At 40.9% G+C, this 21213-nt stretch overlaps 1 protein-coding gene across 1 annotated transcript; it reads right to left on the bottom strand.

The window, feature by feature from the left end:
• Window positions 1–913: 913 nt before the first annotated feature.
• On the bottom strand, window positions 914–7347 carry LOC148020872 (pentatricopeptide repeat-containing protein At1g11290, chloroplastic-like). The gene is made up of 8 exons (XM_087698181.1): window positions 7301–7347; window positions 5455–5515; window positions 5102–5392; window positions 4975–5027; window positions 4759–4915; window positions 4568–4711; window positions 1152–1954; window positions 914–1031 (listed from the first exon to the last, which is right to left on the bottom strand). The coding sequence occupies exons 1-8, from the start codon at window positions 7345–7347 to the stop codon at window positions 914–916; spliced, it is 1674 nt and encodes a 557-aa protein (XP_087554307.1).
• Between the last annotated feature and the right edge of the window lie 13866 nt (window positions 7348–21213).

Raw genomic sequence — 21213 nt, 5'->3', positions numbered from 1 at the left:
CACACCCTTCTTTTTTGGTCGCCTAATCTGTGTAGACATTTTTTATGTAGTAGTGATATCTTATCATGATTGTACCAGTCTCTTTCATTATGCGATCATGTATTTATTTCATGTATCAGTGTTATGACTTAAGTATACTTTTTTTTTGTTTACACGAGCATTGTACACATTGCAGAAACTATTTTGTATGGCCCAAATAAAGCACACAGTGCTATACAAAATCTTTTTTCCCCTGTTACCATCGCTATTAGCGTCGCAAATTTACCTACACACGTCATTATTTGCATCATTATTAGTGTCGCACTGCGTCATTATTAGCATTGCTATTTGCGTCACTGTCAGCGTCGCAAATATTTGCGTCGCTGTCAGTGTCGCAAATATTTCCATCGCTGATATCGACGCAAATAGCGACGCTAATAACGACGCTGATACGGACTGCTCTATGGCATCGCCAATAATGACGATTTTTGTGATATCGGGGGAAATTTTTGTTATTTACATTTTCATCCCTTTTAACGTCGATATAAGGCCTATATCTTGTAGTGATGGACTTTATTACCAACCTACCCATAATCAAGATTTAAGGATGAAACAACATATATATGGTAGTAGACAAGCTCACCAAAGTTGCCCACTTTATCTCCACATAAGATTCAGTATAGTGTGTCTTAAGTGGCCACTCAATTTACGAATCATGTATTTAAATGACATGGGTTACCATAGGCCATAGTGTATAATAGAGATGCTGAGTTTATAAGTAACTTTTGGCAAGCGATTTTCACATCTATGGACACCAAGCTTGCTCCATTCACCACCTACTACCCTAGACTGCCAAGAGGTTCAATAAATGGCTTGAGACCTATTTAATGCACTTTTTCCATTATATATAGTATAGTTGGGATATGTGACTCCACTAGTTGAAAACCCTTTTAACCTTACCAAGCCGAGCATATCCAGCCATTAATACAGTCCAAGAGACAGTATTCCATACTGGAAGCTCATCAAATACTTTTTGTGCTTCAACAAGCGCACTGCAATTGGCATACATGTTCACCAAAGTATTGTCGAGAAAATATCATGATTTTCCAATAAGCCCAACCTGCAAATTTCAGCATATATCTGTTCACCCTTCTCAGTTGCTCCTATGCTACCACAAGCTCTCAAAATGCATATAAAAGTGATTGCATCTAGCCTTCATCTCGCAACTTTTCAAAGCAGTGCAGTGCTTCTCAGAGAATCTATGCTGTGTATAACCAGTAATTAACACATTACAAGTGATTGCATCCCATTTTGGAAGCCCATCAAATACTTCTTGTGCTTTGGCGAGCTCGCCGCACTTGGCATACATGTCTACCAATGCAACGCCAAGTAGAATATTATGATTTTCCAAGAACCCCAGCCTGCAAACCTCAGCATGTATCTCTTTGCCCTTCTCAGTTGCTCCAATGCTGCCATAAGCTTTCGAAATGCATATAAAGGTGATTGTATCAGGGGCAAAGCCCTCATCTTCCATTTGTTGAAAGCAATTCAGAGCTTTCTCAACAAGCCCATGTTGGGCATATCTAGCAATCAGTGCATTCGAAGAGCCTATATTGCATACTGGAAGCCCATCAAACACTCCTTGGGCTTTGGCAAGCTCACCACACTTCACATACATGTCTACCAATGCCATGCCAATCATACTATCATGAGTTTCTAGTAAACCCAGCATTTGGATCTCAGCATGTATCTCTTCACCCTTCTTGGTGGCTCCTATGCTACCACAAGCTTTTAAAGCACGTATAAAGGTGACTGTGCCTGGGGAGAAGCCCTCATCTTGTATCCAATTAAAGCAGTTCAGAGCTTCCTCACCAAAACCATGTTGGGTATAACCTGTGAGTAGTGCATTCCAAGAGACTACATCCCGTTCTGGAAGCCCATCAAAGACTTTTTGCACTTCCACAAGGGCACCGAGCTTGGCATACAAGTTCACTAATGCATTGTCTAAGACAATCTCACGACTTTCCAATAACCCGATGTCGTGACGCTATGCATCTACCACTGCAAACGTGAGGGCGGAGTTTTCTACCAGGATTTTGAACTTTTTAGTCAGCGTCATTGTGAGTTTATTTCCCATTGTGTATTTGCATTTGCATGACTCACGAGCACATGTAGTTAGGCTAGGCACAAATTCCTCAATGCATTCATAGTTTTTTTTTGTGGAGCATCGCTCGATTGATTGCATAGCATGGATTTAATTTGCAAACTGCACGAGTGATTGGGCATGACATTCTCTTCCAAAGCATATTCTTGATAGGGCACAATGCATGGAAAAATAGGCTCATACGAAGGTATCCATCTTGAAGACTCAAGGACATTGAGGAACATGGATTTTGTCCTCAAGGAGAAGACTAGAAATGTCTCTATAGCCCCAATAATGGATATAGTAAACAATCGTGCAATGTTGTGTACATTGACTTCAGACCATCACCATTGCAGTGTTATGCTTTACATATAGAAAGTTCTAGATTGTGTCTTGTTGTTGAAGAACCAATTATGTGGAGAGAGGCATAGCAATGCTTCATTCAGGTGTGATGATGCAAATGGGATTGAAAGATTAAAGACAACTTAAGGGGCAAGGTGCTTCAGTGTGCGGAGTACGCTAATGCATGGATATGTGGATTTGATAGTTGGGGAGAGCCAAACGTCAATCCCATTTTATTGGGACAATCCAAATTTGGTGACACATGAAGTCATGGGTGGTCTCAAGAATGTGTATGCTATAGGAGTTGGTATGGTTGCTGCACTCACGAATGAGAGCTACTAGAAATTTGACTACTATTCTCGCTTTATCTGCTTAACCTTTTCATCAACTTTCAAGAAGCTTACTAGGAAGCTGATATTGTTATAAATAGTCTCATCAATAGAAACACGCCCTGTGTTTGAAGACATTGGTCGTTACTGGTGAGAACGCAGCCTGTGATTATCTCTTTAGCTAAAGGTGAGGAAGCTGCCTTTTCACCTGAGCCGCATATTGTTACACTTATACAAAAGATTCGGAAAGTAGTTCAGAAGCGAGAATGATTGTGGAATCATTACAAAAATGTGATCTTCATTATGATACCATGATACATAAGTTTCACACGTCGATGACCTTAATTCAAGGTTGGAATTTTGTGCAATGCTATAGGCATGCATATTCAGCTTGCCTGCGAAACATTATGAAGCCGACAAGTTCTGAGATTAAGCAGGGTGTGTGGAAAATAAACTCAATGTTAACGAGATGAGGCGATAGAGACACAAAGACAACATTATTGAGGGCTGACGGCATTACGATAATATGATGTGGAAGCGCTCAAAACAATATACGGCAAGACATCATCATTGACGTAAAAGAACAAAGCTTTCCTGAAGCTTTTTGACTTTCTTTTTTCGGGGAAAGCTTTGTTGAAGATGACGCTATTGAGGGAGGTATTATCAAAATTTAAAAAGACCGAACTGATGAACAAAATGGGGGGGGGCGGGGGTTTCTGTGATCGCTCTCTTTGGCGGATCCACGAGTCTTGTCTTGGTTCCTCTCTCCGTGATTCCTTTTCGACTGTTGGACACAGCGACGATCGAAGCGAGAAATGGAAGCTACTGCGACAGAAAAGATCATTATACTCGCGGAAGACGTGACGAAGGAGAGCTGACAAGGAGTACGAGAGAAGGACGCTCTACGACGACATGAGTTAATGAAGATAATGAAGCTCGAAGCAACGTCACCCAACTCTGCCACTGGAATTTCTGATACGACGGCAATAGAGGACGTCGAGGAAGCTTAAGGCAACGAAGCGAAAGAAGAAACGACCGAAGATGAAGAGAGATTGACGACGATGACTACGATGAGGTGTTGAAAAGAGGCTACGAGGAAGTCAAAGGGTGAGAATTTGAACTATTTCAATGAAGGTGACGGTTTCTTCTTCACATGTCTGTTTCTCCGCCTTCTCTAACTACGATGGCAATAGGTGCAATATCAGGATGTTTCCAGCATCAATTACGGTATTCTAAGCAAGCTTTTTGCTGTAACTGAATCACTCTTCCTTATGTATAGTACGGAAGAATCTTCTGAAGAATATCGAGGAGGAGGCTGAAGACAAAGAGCAGGCCATAGCCATATGGTCAGCACTATAAAGATCTTTATATTTTCTGCGGCTGAGGAGAACGTGCTGTTTGGTTCAAATCTGATTTGTTTGAACCCTATTTGCCGCCGACCCAGTCTACCCAGAAGAACACCAATTGACATTAGCAATTATTGACATGAAACAACTAGCCAGTGTATTGTTGCCACAATTAAGTCCATTTGAGAATATGTTCTATTCCTATCCTTTGAATTACTTCCATTTATCTCTATTATTGAGAAGCCCAATACATGCTTTTATCTTGAATTCCTAAGATCGAAGTATGTTCATGCTCTTCATAACATATAGATGTGTTGAGAGTTGGTTTAAAATTCATATTCTTATGCTTCCATCTCACAAAGCGTCTCTGTGACCAGCAACATTCACGAACTCTCGTGCCAATCCCATGCAACACCACGCCTATAGACCTCAGAATGTATCTCTTTGCCCTTCTCAATTGCTCCACTACTGCTGCAAGCTTTCAGACTGGACACAAACATGACTGCATCTGGGGAGAACCCCTCCTCTTGCATCAGTTCAAAACAGTTCTGAGCTTCCTCATTGAGCCCATGCTGAGCATATCCAGCGATTGCACATTCCAAGACACCACATTCCACACTGGAAGCCCATCAAAGACTTCTTGGGCTTTGGCAAGGGCTTCACACTTGGCATACATGTCCACCAATGCAGTGCCGAGTACAATAGCATGACTTCCCAACCACCCCATCCTGCAGACTTCAGCATGTATCTCTTCACCTTTCTCAATTGCTCCAATGCTGCCGCAAGCTTTCAAAATGGATATAAAGGTGATTGTGTAATGGGAGAAATCCCTCACCTTGCATCCGTCTGAGGCAGTCCAGACTCCAGAGCTTCCTCACCAAGCCCATGCTGTGCATATCCAGCGATTAGCGCGTTCAAAGCGACTGCATTCAGTGTCGGGAGCCCATCAAAGATATTCGGACAAGTGCAGTGCCAATGTAAATGTCCTTCTTAAGCAACTCTGTTTTCAGGATATCAGCATTTATGCTGCTGCCTTGCTGCAAGTCCTTATGGTTGCCACAAGCTTTTATGGAGTTCATCCAATCCTGTTGTGTCTTCCGTGCAGCATACAAATCTTCGGCTTCGGCTTCGGCTTCGGCTTCGGCTTCAAATCTCAGCGCCTCTTGGCTGCCCCAATCATCCGTGCATGGGAGCTGCCTTGCATGTATGTGCCTAAGCTCGGAGGGCCGGGGGCCTCTCTGTGATGCAATGTCCTTCAGAGTGCACCAAAAGCTCAGAGAGAGGTTTAATGTAGAATGAATTGCAAAAGACACACCTTCAAATTTTTATTTTGAAAAAAAGTTAAAATTGCAAACTTCGAAATTTTCCAAAAAAGCCTTCAAATTTCCAATAAAAAGAAGGTTTGAAACCGTGAACTTTACGAAACTATGCCAATTTTATGTGATTTTTGCCAACAAGGTTATAGCTCAAGTTGTTTGAGCATGTGATTGTCAACACGGGTTTGAACTTTTAAGCATTTCTAAAGAAAGAAAAACTATACAAAAATTTTATTAGTAGCCTATGGGATTGTAACCCAAGGAGTTTGAGTGTGTGGGCGTATGTGTAAGTGAATTAATTACTTGGATACAACAGGGTTGTAGCTTAAGTTGTTTGAGCATGTGTTTCTAAACATGGGTGTGTGAGTTCAAATCTTGGATACACCCTTAAAACATCTTTCAACTTTTAAGCTTTTCTCAACAAAGAAAAACTATACAAAAATTTTATTAGCAGCCTATGGGGTTGTAGCCGAAGCAGTTTGTGTGTGTGGCTGTGTACATAGGTGCATTAATTCAAACCTTGGATACGCCCTTTAGGTATCTTTCAAAATTTCAAGCCTTCTTCCTTTTTAAAAATATTATTAGTTATAAAATTCGCAAAAATACATGTAATTCGATTCAAATAGCTCTCCAACATTTTGAGTTATAAGGTTTTGTATCTACTATAGAAATTATATTTTGTAAATGCCGGTTTGAGTGCCGTAGAAAGTACTTTTTGTGAACAGTAGTTTGAGACAATGAGAAAGGAATGCATGTTAAGACACATTTTCTCTACATATGCATTCTGCCACAAGAGAAGTGATACACATGAACTCAAATTTTCCATCCACGCACAAGTCAATGACTTGTGGAGCCCACCCTATTTACACCATCGATGATTTCCATCAATCATCAAGATTGAGGAGAGACAGAGGAATGAAGTAAAGAGCACGTGGCCACATCAAATGGGCTTCAATCATTGTCCATTTTTAAGGGCACTTCCTAGACTTTAGGCAGTTTTGGCATACAAGTCAACAGGCAAGGCACGCCCATTCATGCACCTGATAAACTCGATTACATGGATGCATCCAATTTTTCTCATTCTTGTGTAGTGCTACATAAATGGGAGAACCAAGTTAGCATAACATAGGTCTTGCTTTTAGCTCATAGCCTCATTATGTGCCTATATTTGAGATTGTTGAAGTAGGGAACTTAGTATGGAAAATTCCTCATTATTTGCAATAGATTGAATCAATATGAAAGAATTACTTCATTCACTTGTCATGCTAATATTGATCAACTCATATAAGCATAATCCTGACAAACTCTAGTGTTAAACTGTAATATGCCAATTGAAAATATTTCTAAACCCGGTGATACTCACACAAGACAATGCCAGCATTGGGTCGCGGACGGTACGAGCTTAAACACGATGTATCATAATCTCCATTGGCAGAACCGAGACTATGGTTTAATGAAACCGCTTATGTCACATGAATCCCCTCTTGGGAAGAGGTCATGAGGATAATATTTGAATTATGGCAAATTTTTTTTCAAATTATCCCCTCTTTTCCCCCCAGCCGACTGTCATGCTGGAGGAGAGGGGAATAGCAAGGGTGATTAAGCTCCTTGCTGGGGCTCGCAGAAGGGTGAATGCCATGCGTAAGGCCACGTGGGAGAGGGAGGATCCCCTCCCCTCAGCTATAAAAGCCTGTGGGAGGGGAGTAGAAAGATAGAGGCCATCATGCTGCAGATTGAGTTCAAGGTGAGGGTCGTGAGATCACTGCACCAGCTGCCATAGACCGTTGTGAAGGGAGGAGTGTGGGATGGACGCTGCTTGGCCAAGAGAAGGAGAGGGGAAACTACCACTGTAGCCATCGGAACGCCGCCATCTGAATTCGTCTGGCCGCCATCTCTAATCCCAACGCCACGTGCTTTTTCTGGAAGCTTTAGAAGCTTCTAAGGGGGGGGCTCTTTAAGACCCCTTTCCCCCCCTTTTTTTCCACCAAGTCCATTTTAATAACCCCCCCCCCTCCTCGGCCGGATCCAAAGCCCTTTCCCGTGGGCCTTTCCTATTGCCTTTCAAGTGGGTTTAATAACCCTTATTCCCGCTGGGATTTTTACACGCATTCCCTCTCAAGTTCCACGTAAGTCCCCTTTCTCCTCGAAATTTCCACCTTTGTCCCTTCTTCTTGAAATTTCCACCCAAGTCCACTCAAAGTTCGACCTATCTCAGGAATTAAACCTTTTTCCCCCTTTTAGCATTTCAAAAAACCCATTTAAAACTACCTCCGTTGGACTTCCATGAGCCTTCCTAAATTGGTCTTTATAACCCTAGTCTCCTTTTAAAAGCCTTCCCTCTCAAATCCATTCCCTACTTCGTGGAGGTAGCCTTTAAGGCCTTCTAAAGCTCGATTTCAAAAGACGGTGAAATTCATCAAGGAAGCCGAATCACAAAGGGAGTTCCGCGTGCAAAGGAGACGGCCAAGATCATAAATCTGCGTCCAAGACGAAAAGGCCAAATTCGCGATGGCTCCTAAGAAGGCACAAGGTGCAAACACAGGAGGATCATCTCCTAGCATCCATGTGGACATTTCACCACAAGTCCAGGTTTCCTTCCTAATTTTGATTTACGTCGTTATAATTCAATTGTGCATGAATCATTTATGGAGATAGGATGCATTTTTTGATTAAAATACTTTGACTAATTTGAAAGAAATAGCCCACGATGGAAGAATTTGGTCATTGGTATTTTGCAATGAAACGAACGAAGAAAGAGCATAAGATCTCTATGTATTCCTAGCAAGTGGGTTTTATGCATTGCATTGCAAAGTAACGAACTTAGATTAACTAATGCCCATCTATACAAGTCAAAATAATGATAGTACACTTCGATTATGCATGGAAGGAATAAATCGCATTATTGAACATCTTTTCTTCGAAATGATTCTTTAAAGAAGGTTGCTAACAATCGTAGGAAATTGCTAGTCATGGAAATGACTCTAGGCTGCATGAAGAAGATTAAACTCTAGGCAAATGGCATAAATCTCGTTTCAACTACATAATTGTTAGAAAAAGGCTACATGGTTCAATCATAAAGCCCTAAAGCTTAGTAGCCTGAATCTTGATTGCATGTTATAGAAGGATCACTAGGAATTATGCCATAACTTAACTACGCTTGGATCTTAGTCGAAAAACTTAGGGATTGTAAAACTACTCATACATAGACAATACATCATGTGGTTATGGAAATGGTATCAAAAATATCTTCAAGAATAGACAAGTAAATTGGTTTAAATCTAAACACCTAAAAAACTGTGAGCGACTCGTTTAGGAAGGCTTAATTCAATGCAACATATCCCAAAGAGCTAACTAGGGTTTAGCACGTTGAGGACATGACCTAATCGCTCTTATTGCCAAAGCTGAAACTCTTAAACCTAAAGACTTGCCCACATTCACGGAATGTAGGAACAAAAGGACGTACTTGCGAGAGACGATCTAGGGTTTCTACCCTAAGGATCGCTCACTAAAAAGATGAAACTCGATTTGAATTTGGAACCTTAGGATCGACAATATCGGCCTAGTGCAATCAGGAACAGATTGTTATGAAGACACCCTAATCCTATTTCCTATCTCATCATGATTTCATGATTAGAAGACGCCATTCGATGGGTAGAATAGTCCCATGGATTAGATGCGACACTCATGCAACAAGTTGCGGAGTCGAATGATCTTGTGATTTCATCACAAGGGAATGGTCAATTCCTTGGAATGAGATTGGCAGATTCTTACGCAAGTTATCTTGCAAGAGGATGAGTAGTCATCCTGACATAGCACCTTTCTTGGGAAAAGGGACCAAGATAAGGGAGTTAGATAACTACTTGGAAGCAAAAGACCAATCAGTAAATTAGAATAACATATTTACTGCTAATAGTACTTAAGGTATTGGTTAAGTTGGGTTAATAGGGTATGGCCCTAACCCAAGGATATAGGGGTTAACAAACAAACCCTTGGGAATCTTGCCAAGTTGCAATTGATCACGAATCGAGTGCTGGATGCATTCAGAAAAAAGGATTTACTCCTTAGCAGTTGGACAAATAACAACCAATGGAAATGATTGTGCTTGTAACAGTTTTGAGAGCACTGTTTTGCTTTGTTTGCTCAAAGAATTAAAGGATGAAAATATATCTAATGCCTCAGGTTGAAGGCCTGAAGGGAGAGACAGCTTCAATTACCCCCGACTGCTTGCCTGACCCTAATCAAGGGGGTTGTTAACCGCGCCGGGAAGGTGGACCGAACCCGCCTTGAGAGGTCTCTCCGTTGAGTGCCACTTGGAGCAGAAGGATGCTTGGGTGCCAGAGGGGGCTCTGGTCGTAAATCCCTCGCCTTTCGGACCCTGCACAAGAGGTGAACGTGACTCGGGATTGGATCTCGAGCCCCGCATACTAGTCTACGGGCGAAATCTTGGATTAGTAATCCCTGTGGATTGCTAGATAGCCTACGGGGTGGATTTTATAAATGTATTTCAAAGATAAATATGATAACCTGTTGAAAAGGAACTTATTTGACATTTCTTTTCTATGTCAAGTGCTATGATTACGTGAAGGAATCGGTGCCTAACGAGCTAATTAAGGAAGCTGATTGATGTATGTACAACTAAATGTGATAGGTAATTAGATAACTAAAATAACTTGAGGAAATTGCAGTGGATGTGGCCATGGGTCCGTCCTACGGATGGGTGGTCCTGGTTGGCCAGAAACTTTTCTCAATCATGATGGACAGCAAGAAGATCGTTCAAAGAACACGAACAGTAAGGGCATTGACCTAGAATCTAAGTTACAGTAATCTCGGTTTACGTTGTTTTAGGGGAACGGAATGGGACTATGCCTTATGGCAGAGAGGTCGAGCCTTGCATCCCTCTCGTTTTCCATTATCCTTGAACCAAGTGTAACGTGAATCTGCTTCGGACCTGGTGTTTCTGCGTAAAGTAGTTCGCTCGGGTTCGACGCTAGTTACCATTTAGAAAATGACCATTAGGGAAAACCCTGATTCAGGTCGGTGCTAAGTAAGAATGGCCAGAGTACTTCCTCTACGTGGCAGACGCAGAAAGTCCTAGATCGCAAACCCCGTGACATTCCATGGGAGTGCCGGGCGGAGCTTTCTAGACATCTTTTTGGATGGACTGCTAAGACGTGTCCTGATGATAACAAGTGGACACGTTACAGTTGGTATCAGAGCCAACCAACGAAGGATTTGCTTTTAAGAAATCTTAATAAAAAGAAGTAAAGAAAATGTAGCATTCCGAACATCTCCTTACTTTCGATGCTGTCTTGCAGAATTATGAAGCATGAAACAAGTTCTTAGTGTTCCGAGTCATGTTTATGACTACGATGCATTCCCCGGATTATCGACAAAGGGTTGAGATGATGAACATCCTAGAGCGTATCTATAATCCATCGCCTTTGTACATGGAATGAAGATGGATGGGTGCCTCAGGAATCTACTATATAGCTACCCACCGGTTTGCATACCTTCAAACCAACCTATAGAGGATCAAGTGGTTGGAAGACCTGAAAGTCGTGAAGCTGTTCATTTTTGTGGAGGCTCACGTAAACTCAACTTTACATATTCGAGGTTGGAGGGTTGAGCTGAACTCATATGTATATGAGGAAATGACCTGTGTAATCCTCGCCGACAGGATCAAAGTGTTGGGGCGCTATGAGAAGAATGGGTTCCAAAGAAAAGGATACCTTGATCTTCCAATGACTTACCAATTCCTGAAGATCCATGACCCGAAACCATACTATTATCTAGTTCGCGTAGATAAATGTAATATAACATTATTGTCCCCAAACTAAATGTAAACAGTTGGCTTATCATCGCAAGAAATGTTGTATTTTGAAAGGGCTATGCCCATATAAATGCAATAAGAATTCTTTTTATCAATGTATGTTTTATTCATGAGAAGTGATAAGAAGTTAAGTGGTTAGATTGCTTGGTTGATAGCGAAAATGGAGGTGAAATATAAATCTTAACAGTTAACGAGTAATAACGTTAAGAAACCTTTATCCAGGCACAATCCCAAGTACAGATTTCCAGTTTGCCTCCTACATCAAGTACTGCTGTAATCCAAGAGAAGAAGTTTCTTCTCAAGCAGATTAAGCCACCTGAATTTGACGGGAAAGGCAGGTCCGTTCAAGCAGATGCTGAAATTTGGATCGAATCCATGGAGGATTACTTTGAAGCAGCTGGTACTGCACCCGCTAACCACACTATGCTTGCCAAGCTGAAGCTCACCGGTGAAGCCAGGCTTTGGTGGAAGCAATGGTGTAGAGATCAAGGGATAGCGGAAGGATCTGTTACCTGGGAGAAGCTGAAGAAATCCGTGCAGGAAAAATACTTACCACCTTCATATCGCACGCAGAAAATGAATGAGTTCTACGAGCTAAAACAACTAGGACTCACTCTTGACCCATACTACTCTAGATTCATCTCACTTCTTAAGCATGCGCCACAGATGGACATGACATAGCAGGTGTCAAAATTTTGTGCTGGTTTAAACCCACCAGCGAATACCCATCTCGAATCTATGCGCCCATCAAATCTACAGGACGCACTCATTCGAGTTGTGCCTATAATTCAGGAGGTGCAGGCTAGACCAAGAGGTAACAAAACTTGGACTTATAATGACCCGAACAGAGGAGCATATAGGCCGCAAATGAAGAGAGTTCAAGGTCAGAATCGGGGACAAAGAAAGAGGGCAAGGACTAACAATGCCAAAAGCTTTGTCCCTACCCAAAGCAATGGCCGAAACCTCCGTTGTTTCCACTGCAACAAGCCCGCTCATTTCAAGAGGCAATGTCCCAAGCTTGGAGGAGGACATCGCCAAGCACCTTTTCAAGGAACGGACTGTGGCCAGGGAGCCACTACCCAAGGCAGAGGAAGAACTGCCTGTGTTGCCAACACTGAAATGTGTGACGAAGAAGAAGATCCGACCATGGAAGTAGAGTTTGAAAGGGTGACAGTACTTGCCGCTCCTTGTGCTTTCTTAGGAGCCATCACGAATGTGGCCTTTCCGTCTTGGATGCGGCTTTGCGAAACTCCCTTTGTAATTCCACCATCCTTTATGAATGTTTTTTCCTTCCTTCATTAGAAGCTCCAGTGCAAATTGAATACACAGAAAGGGGTTTAGCACTCGGGCTAATTAGGAGATTTGAAGGAAATCCAAGGGGACAAGCTTAATGAGCCTTTTTAAGGGCCTCGGATATAGGACCCATGGAAAGGGATACTAACTGGATTTTTAATGGATTGGAAAAAGGGCCAAAGGGTATAAAAGTCCTTAAAGGGGATATCTCCGTGGAGGGGGGGAAAGAAACCCGCGGGAAGGGGGTAGAACAACCTTTTTAGAGCAGGGCTTATCAAGCCACGGGAAAAGGCTTAATGGCCTTTTTCAATGTCTGTCAACACCCCACGGGAAAAAGGGAAGCAAGGGGTGTTTAAGCCCTTTAAAAAGGGAATGTTATGTGGGGAAGGAAGAGGCTTAAAGAGCCCTTTAGGAGGAAATTTTTTTTGGGGGGGGGAAGGGGGGGGGAAAGGGGCTTAAGGACCACATGAAAGCCCTTCAAGGAAAATTTAGGGGGGGGGGGAGGGAGGGGGCTTATGGAACCTCCCCCTTAGAAGCTTCTAAAGCTTCTACAAAGAAGCACGTGGGGATGGAGGCAGTCGACAGATGGCAGTTCGGCAGTGTGTTTCCTGTGGCGGCAACCTCCTGGTTCACGGCGACAATTCGGAGCGTCTCGACTGCACTCCCCTCTCCACTCCTCCTCTCCCTCTCACGGCGACAATTCGGAGCGTCTCGACTGCACTCCCCTCTCCACTCCTCCTCTCCCTCTCACGGCTAGCATCAACCCTCTCACTCCACGGTAGCAATCCACGCAGTGTCAGAATTCTCGATTCTCCCTCCCTCACTCATCAACAGATGTCTCAATCTATCCGTCTTTCCCTCGACGGCCCCTCTCATGGCTTTATAGCTGAGAAAGGGGATTTTTCCCGCCCCCAACGCGGCCATAGTGCATGGCCTCCTTCCCTCAGCAAGCTCCAGCAAGGAGCTTGCTCATACATGCTATTCCCCTCCCCTCCAACACGACTGTCGGCTGGGGGTAAGGGGAATTAAATTTTTTTTCCATTATCCAATTATCCTTATGACTTATAGAGGCGGTTCACGCGTGAAAGATCAGAATGTTACATCTTGTGTGGCATTCATACTTGGATTGTGCATGTATGTATGTATCCTCCCCCCTTTGTGGGATCTACTTTTGTGTTCCATCATGATTATCCTTGGTTGTGAGATCCTTGCTCTTGGATATGGAGAGAGGTGGGTTCCTCCTTGCTATGGTGATGATTATTGTACTTGATGTGATATTTATTTTATTATTATGAAAACAATATATTTATTTTTAAATTATCATTATTGTTTCTATTTGCTACATAATAATTACTATCTTATGATATTAAATTTATTGCCATGAAAATAAGGTTTCATTTATTTATTTTGTGGTTTCTCATTATTTCTATTCACTTCATAATAGTGACTTGCTATAGTGTGCACATATGACATTGGGTGCATTGTGCTAGGTGGATAGATTGATGTATTTTGTGTTTATGGTTGAGCAAACTATTAAGCAGAGGTATGCAAATGCAATAATTTTTATATTTATGAGTGGAGCGCATTAGGTGCATAGAATTATTATTATTTTGGGTGCTACTCTTATGCATATTTATTTTTTGTGGTTTTGAGAAAAACTATTTGATCCAACCTTTGTAATATTGGCTTAGTGCAATACAATTATTTTTCATAAGGTTAGATTTATTAGAAAATCTCTAGAAAATATTGGAGATAAGCAAGTCATTTTGCAAAGAAAACAAAAAGCCCAAAAGGATGTTTTTCATGATGTTTGAGCACAACAAGCTAAGAAATATAAATCCATAAATACCTATAGGAGGGAGGTGCTCACTCATCCATGGGGGGAAATTCTACCCCTTCTCTTAGCATGAACTCTTGTCTCTATTTCTCTCTTGCTCTCAAGTTGTTTCTCAATTTTTGGCTAATCAAGTGCAATTATATAGTGAAGGAAATAATAGCACTTGCTTTGGTGGTACACTAAAGGATTCAGTCCCATTGTTCTCATTTGTTCTTCAATGCATGATCTTAAGTTTTGCATTTTGAGTTTTGAATTGTGCTAACTTATGGGCTTTTTGAGATTTTTTGTTTGAGGCATTTTTCCTTGCTGCCAACTTGACATTTGAGTGGCATTTTTATGTTGGCAGTAGAGCTAACTTAACTAGTGATATTATGTCTTGCATTTTTGTTATATGTTTTTTAACATGTCTTAGAATCATGTCTATTGTTTTGCTTTGTTGGCATGCTCGAGTGGCATGATCTTTGCATGTCTACATCTAGCATTGCAATAATAGTAGCCTTGTTCTACCTATTGTCAACCTACCACATCATCAACCCTAAAAGTCACCATTATTTATTCCAATGCCTTCAACTTGCCATTAGCTCTATTCACTACTGTGCTTGTCAAAGCCCTTTCTCATAGGCACACTATGCTTTTTCATGACATTTAAATGCTTGTTTCCATGCTTTTGAGTTTTATCTTTGTGTTGCCTTTTCTTCATTTCAGGTACAAGATATTTTCTTAAGGTAATTCCTATTATGCTTCTCCTATTATTATTCTTAGGTCTACATATGGTCACAGTATCACTGAATTCTTCATTTTTGCACATGGCCTCATGGAGATTCAATCGTGCAACTTAACCTTGATGTGACATGACCTTGTTTTCCTTGCTTTTCCTTATTAGGATGTAGGTTTTTGGGAGTTATTCTAACCTTCTCCTCTTATTTACTCATGGAGGATTATATGCTACATCAACCATAGTGAACATGTCTTTGGTGGTGATAAAATGGGCATCATAAAATTGATGAGGTAGTGGCTTGTGTGACATTATGTGTGTCATGAACAGATCACATGCTTCTTCATCCTTTGTTCTACTCAATAAATTTGATAGCTAGGGTGGGTTTCTTGTCTCAAGGCATGGTACCTTAATCTTCTTCTCATGCTCTCATTCAAAGAGGGGCACAAGAGAAGGTAGCTCTATTACAAAGAGGGCTCATGAGAGCAAATTGATGATATTCATCTCCAAGTTCATCTACGTACGCTTCTATTTTATGCTTCTTGTACTTGTGTACACAAGGAAACCATTGAGCATGCTCATGCTAATGCTGATGAGAGGGTTTTCACATTGTGTACATTATGATTCATGTGCTTTTTCAAGGACTCATATGACTTTGGTGTGTAACAACTTGTACACCTTCCAACACTTTGCTTGTTGATGATGCTTTAAGCTCATTGTGTTTCTCAAGGTATATCCAGCAAAGCCATGTGTTGGAGTGTCCATGATGTTCCTCTTTGGTGTTCCACCTATGAGCCAAGAGAGGATGCTTGAGGTCATGATTACACCTCATGTTTGCCCATCTTAGGAGGACCAAATAACAACTAAGTTTGGGTCACGTGTTCCATTCATGTGGCATTTATAGTTGGCTTGTGCCTACATAGGTTTCCAAATGGCGAAAGAAAATTGGCGAGTGAGTGAGCAAATTACAAGTGAGATTGTGCTTGTAGGCATTACCAAACTTGTAATTTTATTAGGAAACTATAAGTACATCTAAAAGTAGAAAATGCAGGAAATAACAAATTGACAATATTGCCATTGCTCTTTGTACATGTCCCAAAAACAAATTGACAACATACTCCCCATTAATTGCCAATGAAAGGAGCATTCAGAGATGCATTTTATGGGATGTTTGAAGTATTTTGAGTGGATTTGCAAGCCATTTAAGCGGAAAATGAAGATTCAAGGCTCAAATGTGATCCATTTTACAAGGTAACCAAGGCACAAGAAGTGAGACATTTTAAAGCCTAAGGCATAGTAGATTGCAAAATCATGATTTGAAGCAGCAGAAAAGTGTCCAACTAGCATTTTATCAATAATTCCTCACATTTGAAGTGCAATTTGATGTCAAATGAAGACTCAAGGCTAAAATATGGTATGTTTTATAAGCTAACCAAGGTGGAAGACACGGGACATTTTAAAGCTAAAGGCATAGTGGAGCATAAAGTTATTATTTAAAGCAATGGAGAAGTGTCCAAATAGCATCATATCATTAATACTTTGTGTTTCAGGTGCAATTTGATGTCAAAATACCTTATTCAATTGAAAATGAGGTGTGGGCAACTAAAAAGGTCTAAATTTGGCTAAGATTTGAAGGGTTATGGACCCATTTTAAGGGGATACGGGCCAAAAGTGAAAGGAAACAATGGTTTTATTGATTCAAATCTTGAAATAAGGAAGAAGAGAGCAACAAATTCATGCCATCATGTTGGATAATTTGTTATTATTGCTCTCGGTCATCTTCCCTTCTTGCACATTTGACATGAGAAATGGAATGTAGTGCTAAAATGGAAGATTTCTTGTGATATAAATCTAGTTTTTCTCTCTTCTCAAACCTATCTTTTTCTCTCATCTCCTCCATAACCATAAGTATACATTCATGTGAGAGAAGAGGGGTGGGAATTTGAGTGTGGGAGATAGATCCTTTATGAAGAATGAGCATTCAAGTGTGTTGCTAGAGCTTTGTGGACTGCTTTCAAGTGTGTTAGAAACTGAATAAAGTGTAAATGGCCTTTGAGTATCCATGGTGTAACATGCAAAATTAGTGCATCTTGGGTTTTTGGAGCATAAGTCATAAAATTCATGCATAATTTCCAAATATGATGAAGTAATGTATTCCACTATAATGTGCATAGTTTCCAAGCTGCTCTAGGTTCATGGTTCTAGTGGGACATGAGGTTGATTGGCATGAGAGTGATATGTCTTGTGATCAAGAAAAGTGCTAGTAGGTCAAATCCCTAACTCTTGTAATAAGAGGCCATGTCATTCAGTTGGAGGTGCCTAAGTGACACTTTTGTGGCATACAAGGTGTTCTTGTGTAGCGATACCTCTTCCTAGGAGTTTGGGGTTGTGTAATTAGGAAATGAAGTGTTCCACTTTAGACAGAGGGTTTTCTAGCATTCTTCCAGTTGCTCATGGTTGCACGGACATGGGGGTTGGTGTTTGAGGCTTGATAGTGAGCTTAGAATGAGAGAGCCGTTGTTGGGTGCATTTTAGGTCCTATTAAATTTCAACCTCTTTCATATTCGAAAAAATATAGAAGAGGACAAGAATGCTTTCAACCTCCATAGTAAACATTAATTTACATTTTCTTAGCAATGAGTATGGCTTGCCTCGATATAGATTTGGTTTTTAGCATCTATTTGTTATAGCTAAGGTTGACCTAGCTCTTCTTAGCAAGAAAGGGTGTTAAGGTATGCTAGTGGTATTATGAGGTCATCCTCTAATCCTAAGCTACTGATAGTCACACTGCTCTAACATTGAAGCTTATAGATGTGGGAAAATGTTTGTTTGATGATTGGATGCAAACTTGAGCTTGTTACTTTGTTTGTTCGTACTAGATTTGTTATGCTACGGTGAGGGATTTGAGCAAGCTCCTTCATGTGTGGCTCATGCAATACTATCATGGAGGGTAGTATCTGTACATCTATAATAAAAATGCTTGATCCTTCGTCCATCCACAGATTCTAACTCTATGTTTTTTGTCCCATTGATTACATGGATATGGTAGGATTTGAGTTATTAGAGTTTAAGCTTCTATTTATGGCATTTGATCAAATATAAAAGTACTAGGTCACCTTTATGGAAGGATCGCTATTTGATATGCTTATCAAACCAAGCCCTACATCTTGCCTTTTCAACATCGAGCAGAAAGTGAGTTGCTAATAGTTGGGTTTTTGTTAGACATTCTAGTTTTGTGAGATGATTGGCCCAAGCTTAGTGCCTTCCATTCTTGCATTGTGATATGAGGATTATGACTCAATTGGCATGATTTCATCGATTCCATAAGCTATCTTGAAGGGGATTTACCCTATGGTTGTCTTGTAAGCCGTTTGATAGGTCGACAATGCTATTATGAGCTCATGATCCCAATTTGACCTTGAGGCCAAGATAGTCTTACTTAGCACTATATTAAGTACCTTGTTGGTTGATTCCACTTGGTTGGTTGCTTGAAGATAGTATGGGCTAGAATTTCTATACAAGACCAGGAACATAGAGAATAGGTGTTTAATGAATTCATTTAGGAAGTGGGTTTCTTGATCATTGACTATCTTGATGGGGCAATCAAATCACGGAATGATTTACCCCTAAAAGAATTTTTGGCATAGTTGATTGTCATCTATGTGAATGGTCCTAGTCTTTGCCCATTTAGTCTTATAATCAATGGTCATAGTAATGTAGCAAGCTGGGGAATGTTAGGCCATAGGAATTTTGGATTGATCCATGAAGTCTATACCCCACTTTGCAAAGGGTTGGTAGGAAATTATTAGAGATGGTTCCATTTTTTCTTTACAAATTAGTATTTTAGTTCTTTGGCACTTGTCACAATGTTTGGCAAAAAGTGCTGCATCCTTGGAAAGATTTGGCCACCACAACTGTGAGTCCAAAATCTTCCTGGCCATGGCATCGTTTGTGTCAAAATGACCACTTATAATCCCTCCATATCCTTCTTGGAGCACATTCTCAATTTCATGCTCATATATGCATCTCCGGAAGAAGACCATCTTACCTTAACTTGTACAATTGACGATGATCATTGGGTAGGGTTGAGTCTTGATCAAGAGATGGGTGAGTTGTGCCTTCTAGATTTGTCTGTCTAGTAATCCATTTTCTAAAATAGGTATAATATCATCTGCGAATGGGGTATTAGGTTTTCCTTAAAATTTTGAGCTTCTTGCTATATTCTATTTTTGTAAAGCATTTAATTTGTAAAATGAATCAATAAAATCATTCAAAACTTTTTCTTTTTGAATATGATTGTAAGAGAGGGAGATTTAATAACAGGGAAATACTAGCTACACTGGCTGGTATATAAGGTGTTAGGGACTTGATTTTTGACCATCAGATAATAATACAAGTCTCCTTTCATCTTCACCTCTCTCTCCAAGCTTTCATGGCTTCTTCCTCTCTCTTTTTGTCTTTCTCTCTCCTTTTCTAGTATCTCTCTCCTCTCTTCACTCTCTCTCTCTTTTGGACCCTCTCTCTCCTCTTCTTCTCTCTCTCATGTCCTCTTCTTCACAAGTGGTACCAGAGACTAGGTTTTTGGTCCTTTCTTCTTTCTCTCCTCCCTCTAGTTTTAGTTTCTTTTAGTTCAGGAACCCTAGTGTCTTAGGTGCGTAGGTACATCACTACATGTACATCATTGAAAGACCAGAAAGATGACAGCCTTTCTTGCAAATTTCACCATGGCCAAGTTGGAGGCTCATATGACTTAGAGGGAACTTTGACTATAGCTACTTTTCAAGGAAAGCTTCTTCTTGATTCATATTCTCCCTTTCCCTCTCTCTCAATGCTGAATAAACCTCCACATCCTTGCATAGGCCTCTTTCTTGGCCAAGGCTAAGATCCGTGCCTGATCGTCTGACTCCATTCCTGATTCTTGTTCCTTTGCATTGCATCATAGTTCTCTTTGCTTCGATCACCTGCCATTATATTGTTTACGATACTGGATTGGTTGCCATTGTATTAATCCAAGAGCTGCTCTCACCCTTCAAGATTTTTAAGCCTTTCGAGCAAAAACACCCGCACAATTGTAGCTGAAAGCCCCAGAGCACCTCGAAGGGGAGGAAGAAGCATCATTGTTTGAAGATTGAAGCAAAGTTGCTCCCAAACCAGCTCTCGCCTCAATCTTGGATCAACTATCGGGACAAGATCTAAACTTATAGAACAAACTCTCCTCTCTGCTCTGTTGCATGGCCTATTTTGTAGACAAAGATGTAAAGATGTGGTTGCTAAGCTTGAAAGTCCACCTCGGCCTAAAAGACTAGTGAAAATGCACAGCACCAAGGGCTTACAGACATTGGTATTGAAGAAGGAACCAGATGATGCAGAGAAAGGTGTGTTCGAGGCTTTGACATTGTCAAGGCCATGCAAAATTGAGGTGGTTAGGAGGGATATCAACTTAGAACATGAGATGTAGTTGATAAGGGAGAAACAAGCCTTATCTTCAAAGAGAAGAATGAAGAAAAGAGAGTCAAAGATTAAGTTTGAGGATCTCCAATCCTGAACTGTATACATTGCTGATCAGGTAAGCAGAGCTTTTGAGGCCACTAAAGAGGTTCAAATCAAGTCAAAAGACTTTAGTCCAGTTTCCACAGGCTTGAACTCCCCGCATGTATCGAAGCCTTCCATTCACAATTCCAAATGAAAAACTTGATGAAGGTTTAGATGACGTAGGAGCATCCACAAGCTATGCCGTTGCTATCTGAAAGTGAACTCCACCAAGATCTCTAGCACATACCATATTAGAGCCAATAAAATATGTGCTGGTACTGGTAAAGGATTGTAATCCTTCCTACTGCATGCACAAATTAGCTATTTTGCATGATTGGGGATTTGAATTTTGTGGGGTTCTCCTTCTATGGCCCTCAAAGCATGCATGGAGCTTTTGAAGCTCAACCCCTCCTCCCATTGAAGAATCAAGCTTGAAGACTCAATTCTTGGTTGAAGCTTTGTTATCATGAAGCTAATTGGAGCATTGGAGAGCAACCTTGGGACATTGGCCACTGATTCTCAGCCCTTCTTCACTAATCAAAGAGGTAATT

This window comes from Lygodium microphyllum, chromosome 18, assembly GCF_053477565.2.
Source record: "Lygodium microphyllum isolate KBCC chromosome 18, Lygodium_microphyllum_v1.1.10, whole genome shotgun sequence".
Classification (NCBI taxonomy): Eukaryota; Viridiplantae; Streptophyta; class Polypodiopsida; order Schizaeales; family Lygodiaceae; genus Lygodium; species Lygodium microphyllum.
Note: the sequence above shows the minus strand (reverse complement) of the source record. Positions and strands in the feature narration are given on the sequence as shown.

Coding starts and splice junctions, on each gene's coding strand:
- LOC148020872 (XM_087698181.1), bottom strand. CDS start 7,347: ATGGCGGCCAGACGAATTCAGATGGCGGCGTTCCGATGGCTACAGTG. Junction 5,028..5,101: donor TTTACATTGGCACTGCACTT/GTCCGAATATCT, acceptor GGATATGCACAG/CATGGGCTTGGTGAGGAAGC. Junction 1,032..1,151: donor ATGCATTTTGAGAGCTTGTG/GTAGCATAGGAG, acceptor TGCCAATTGCAG/TGCGCTTGTTGAAGCACAAA.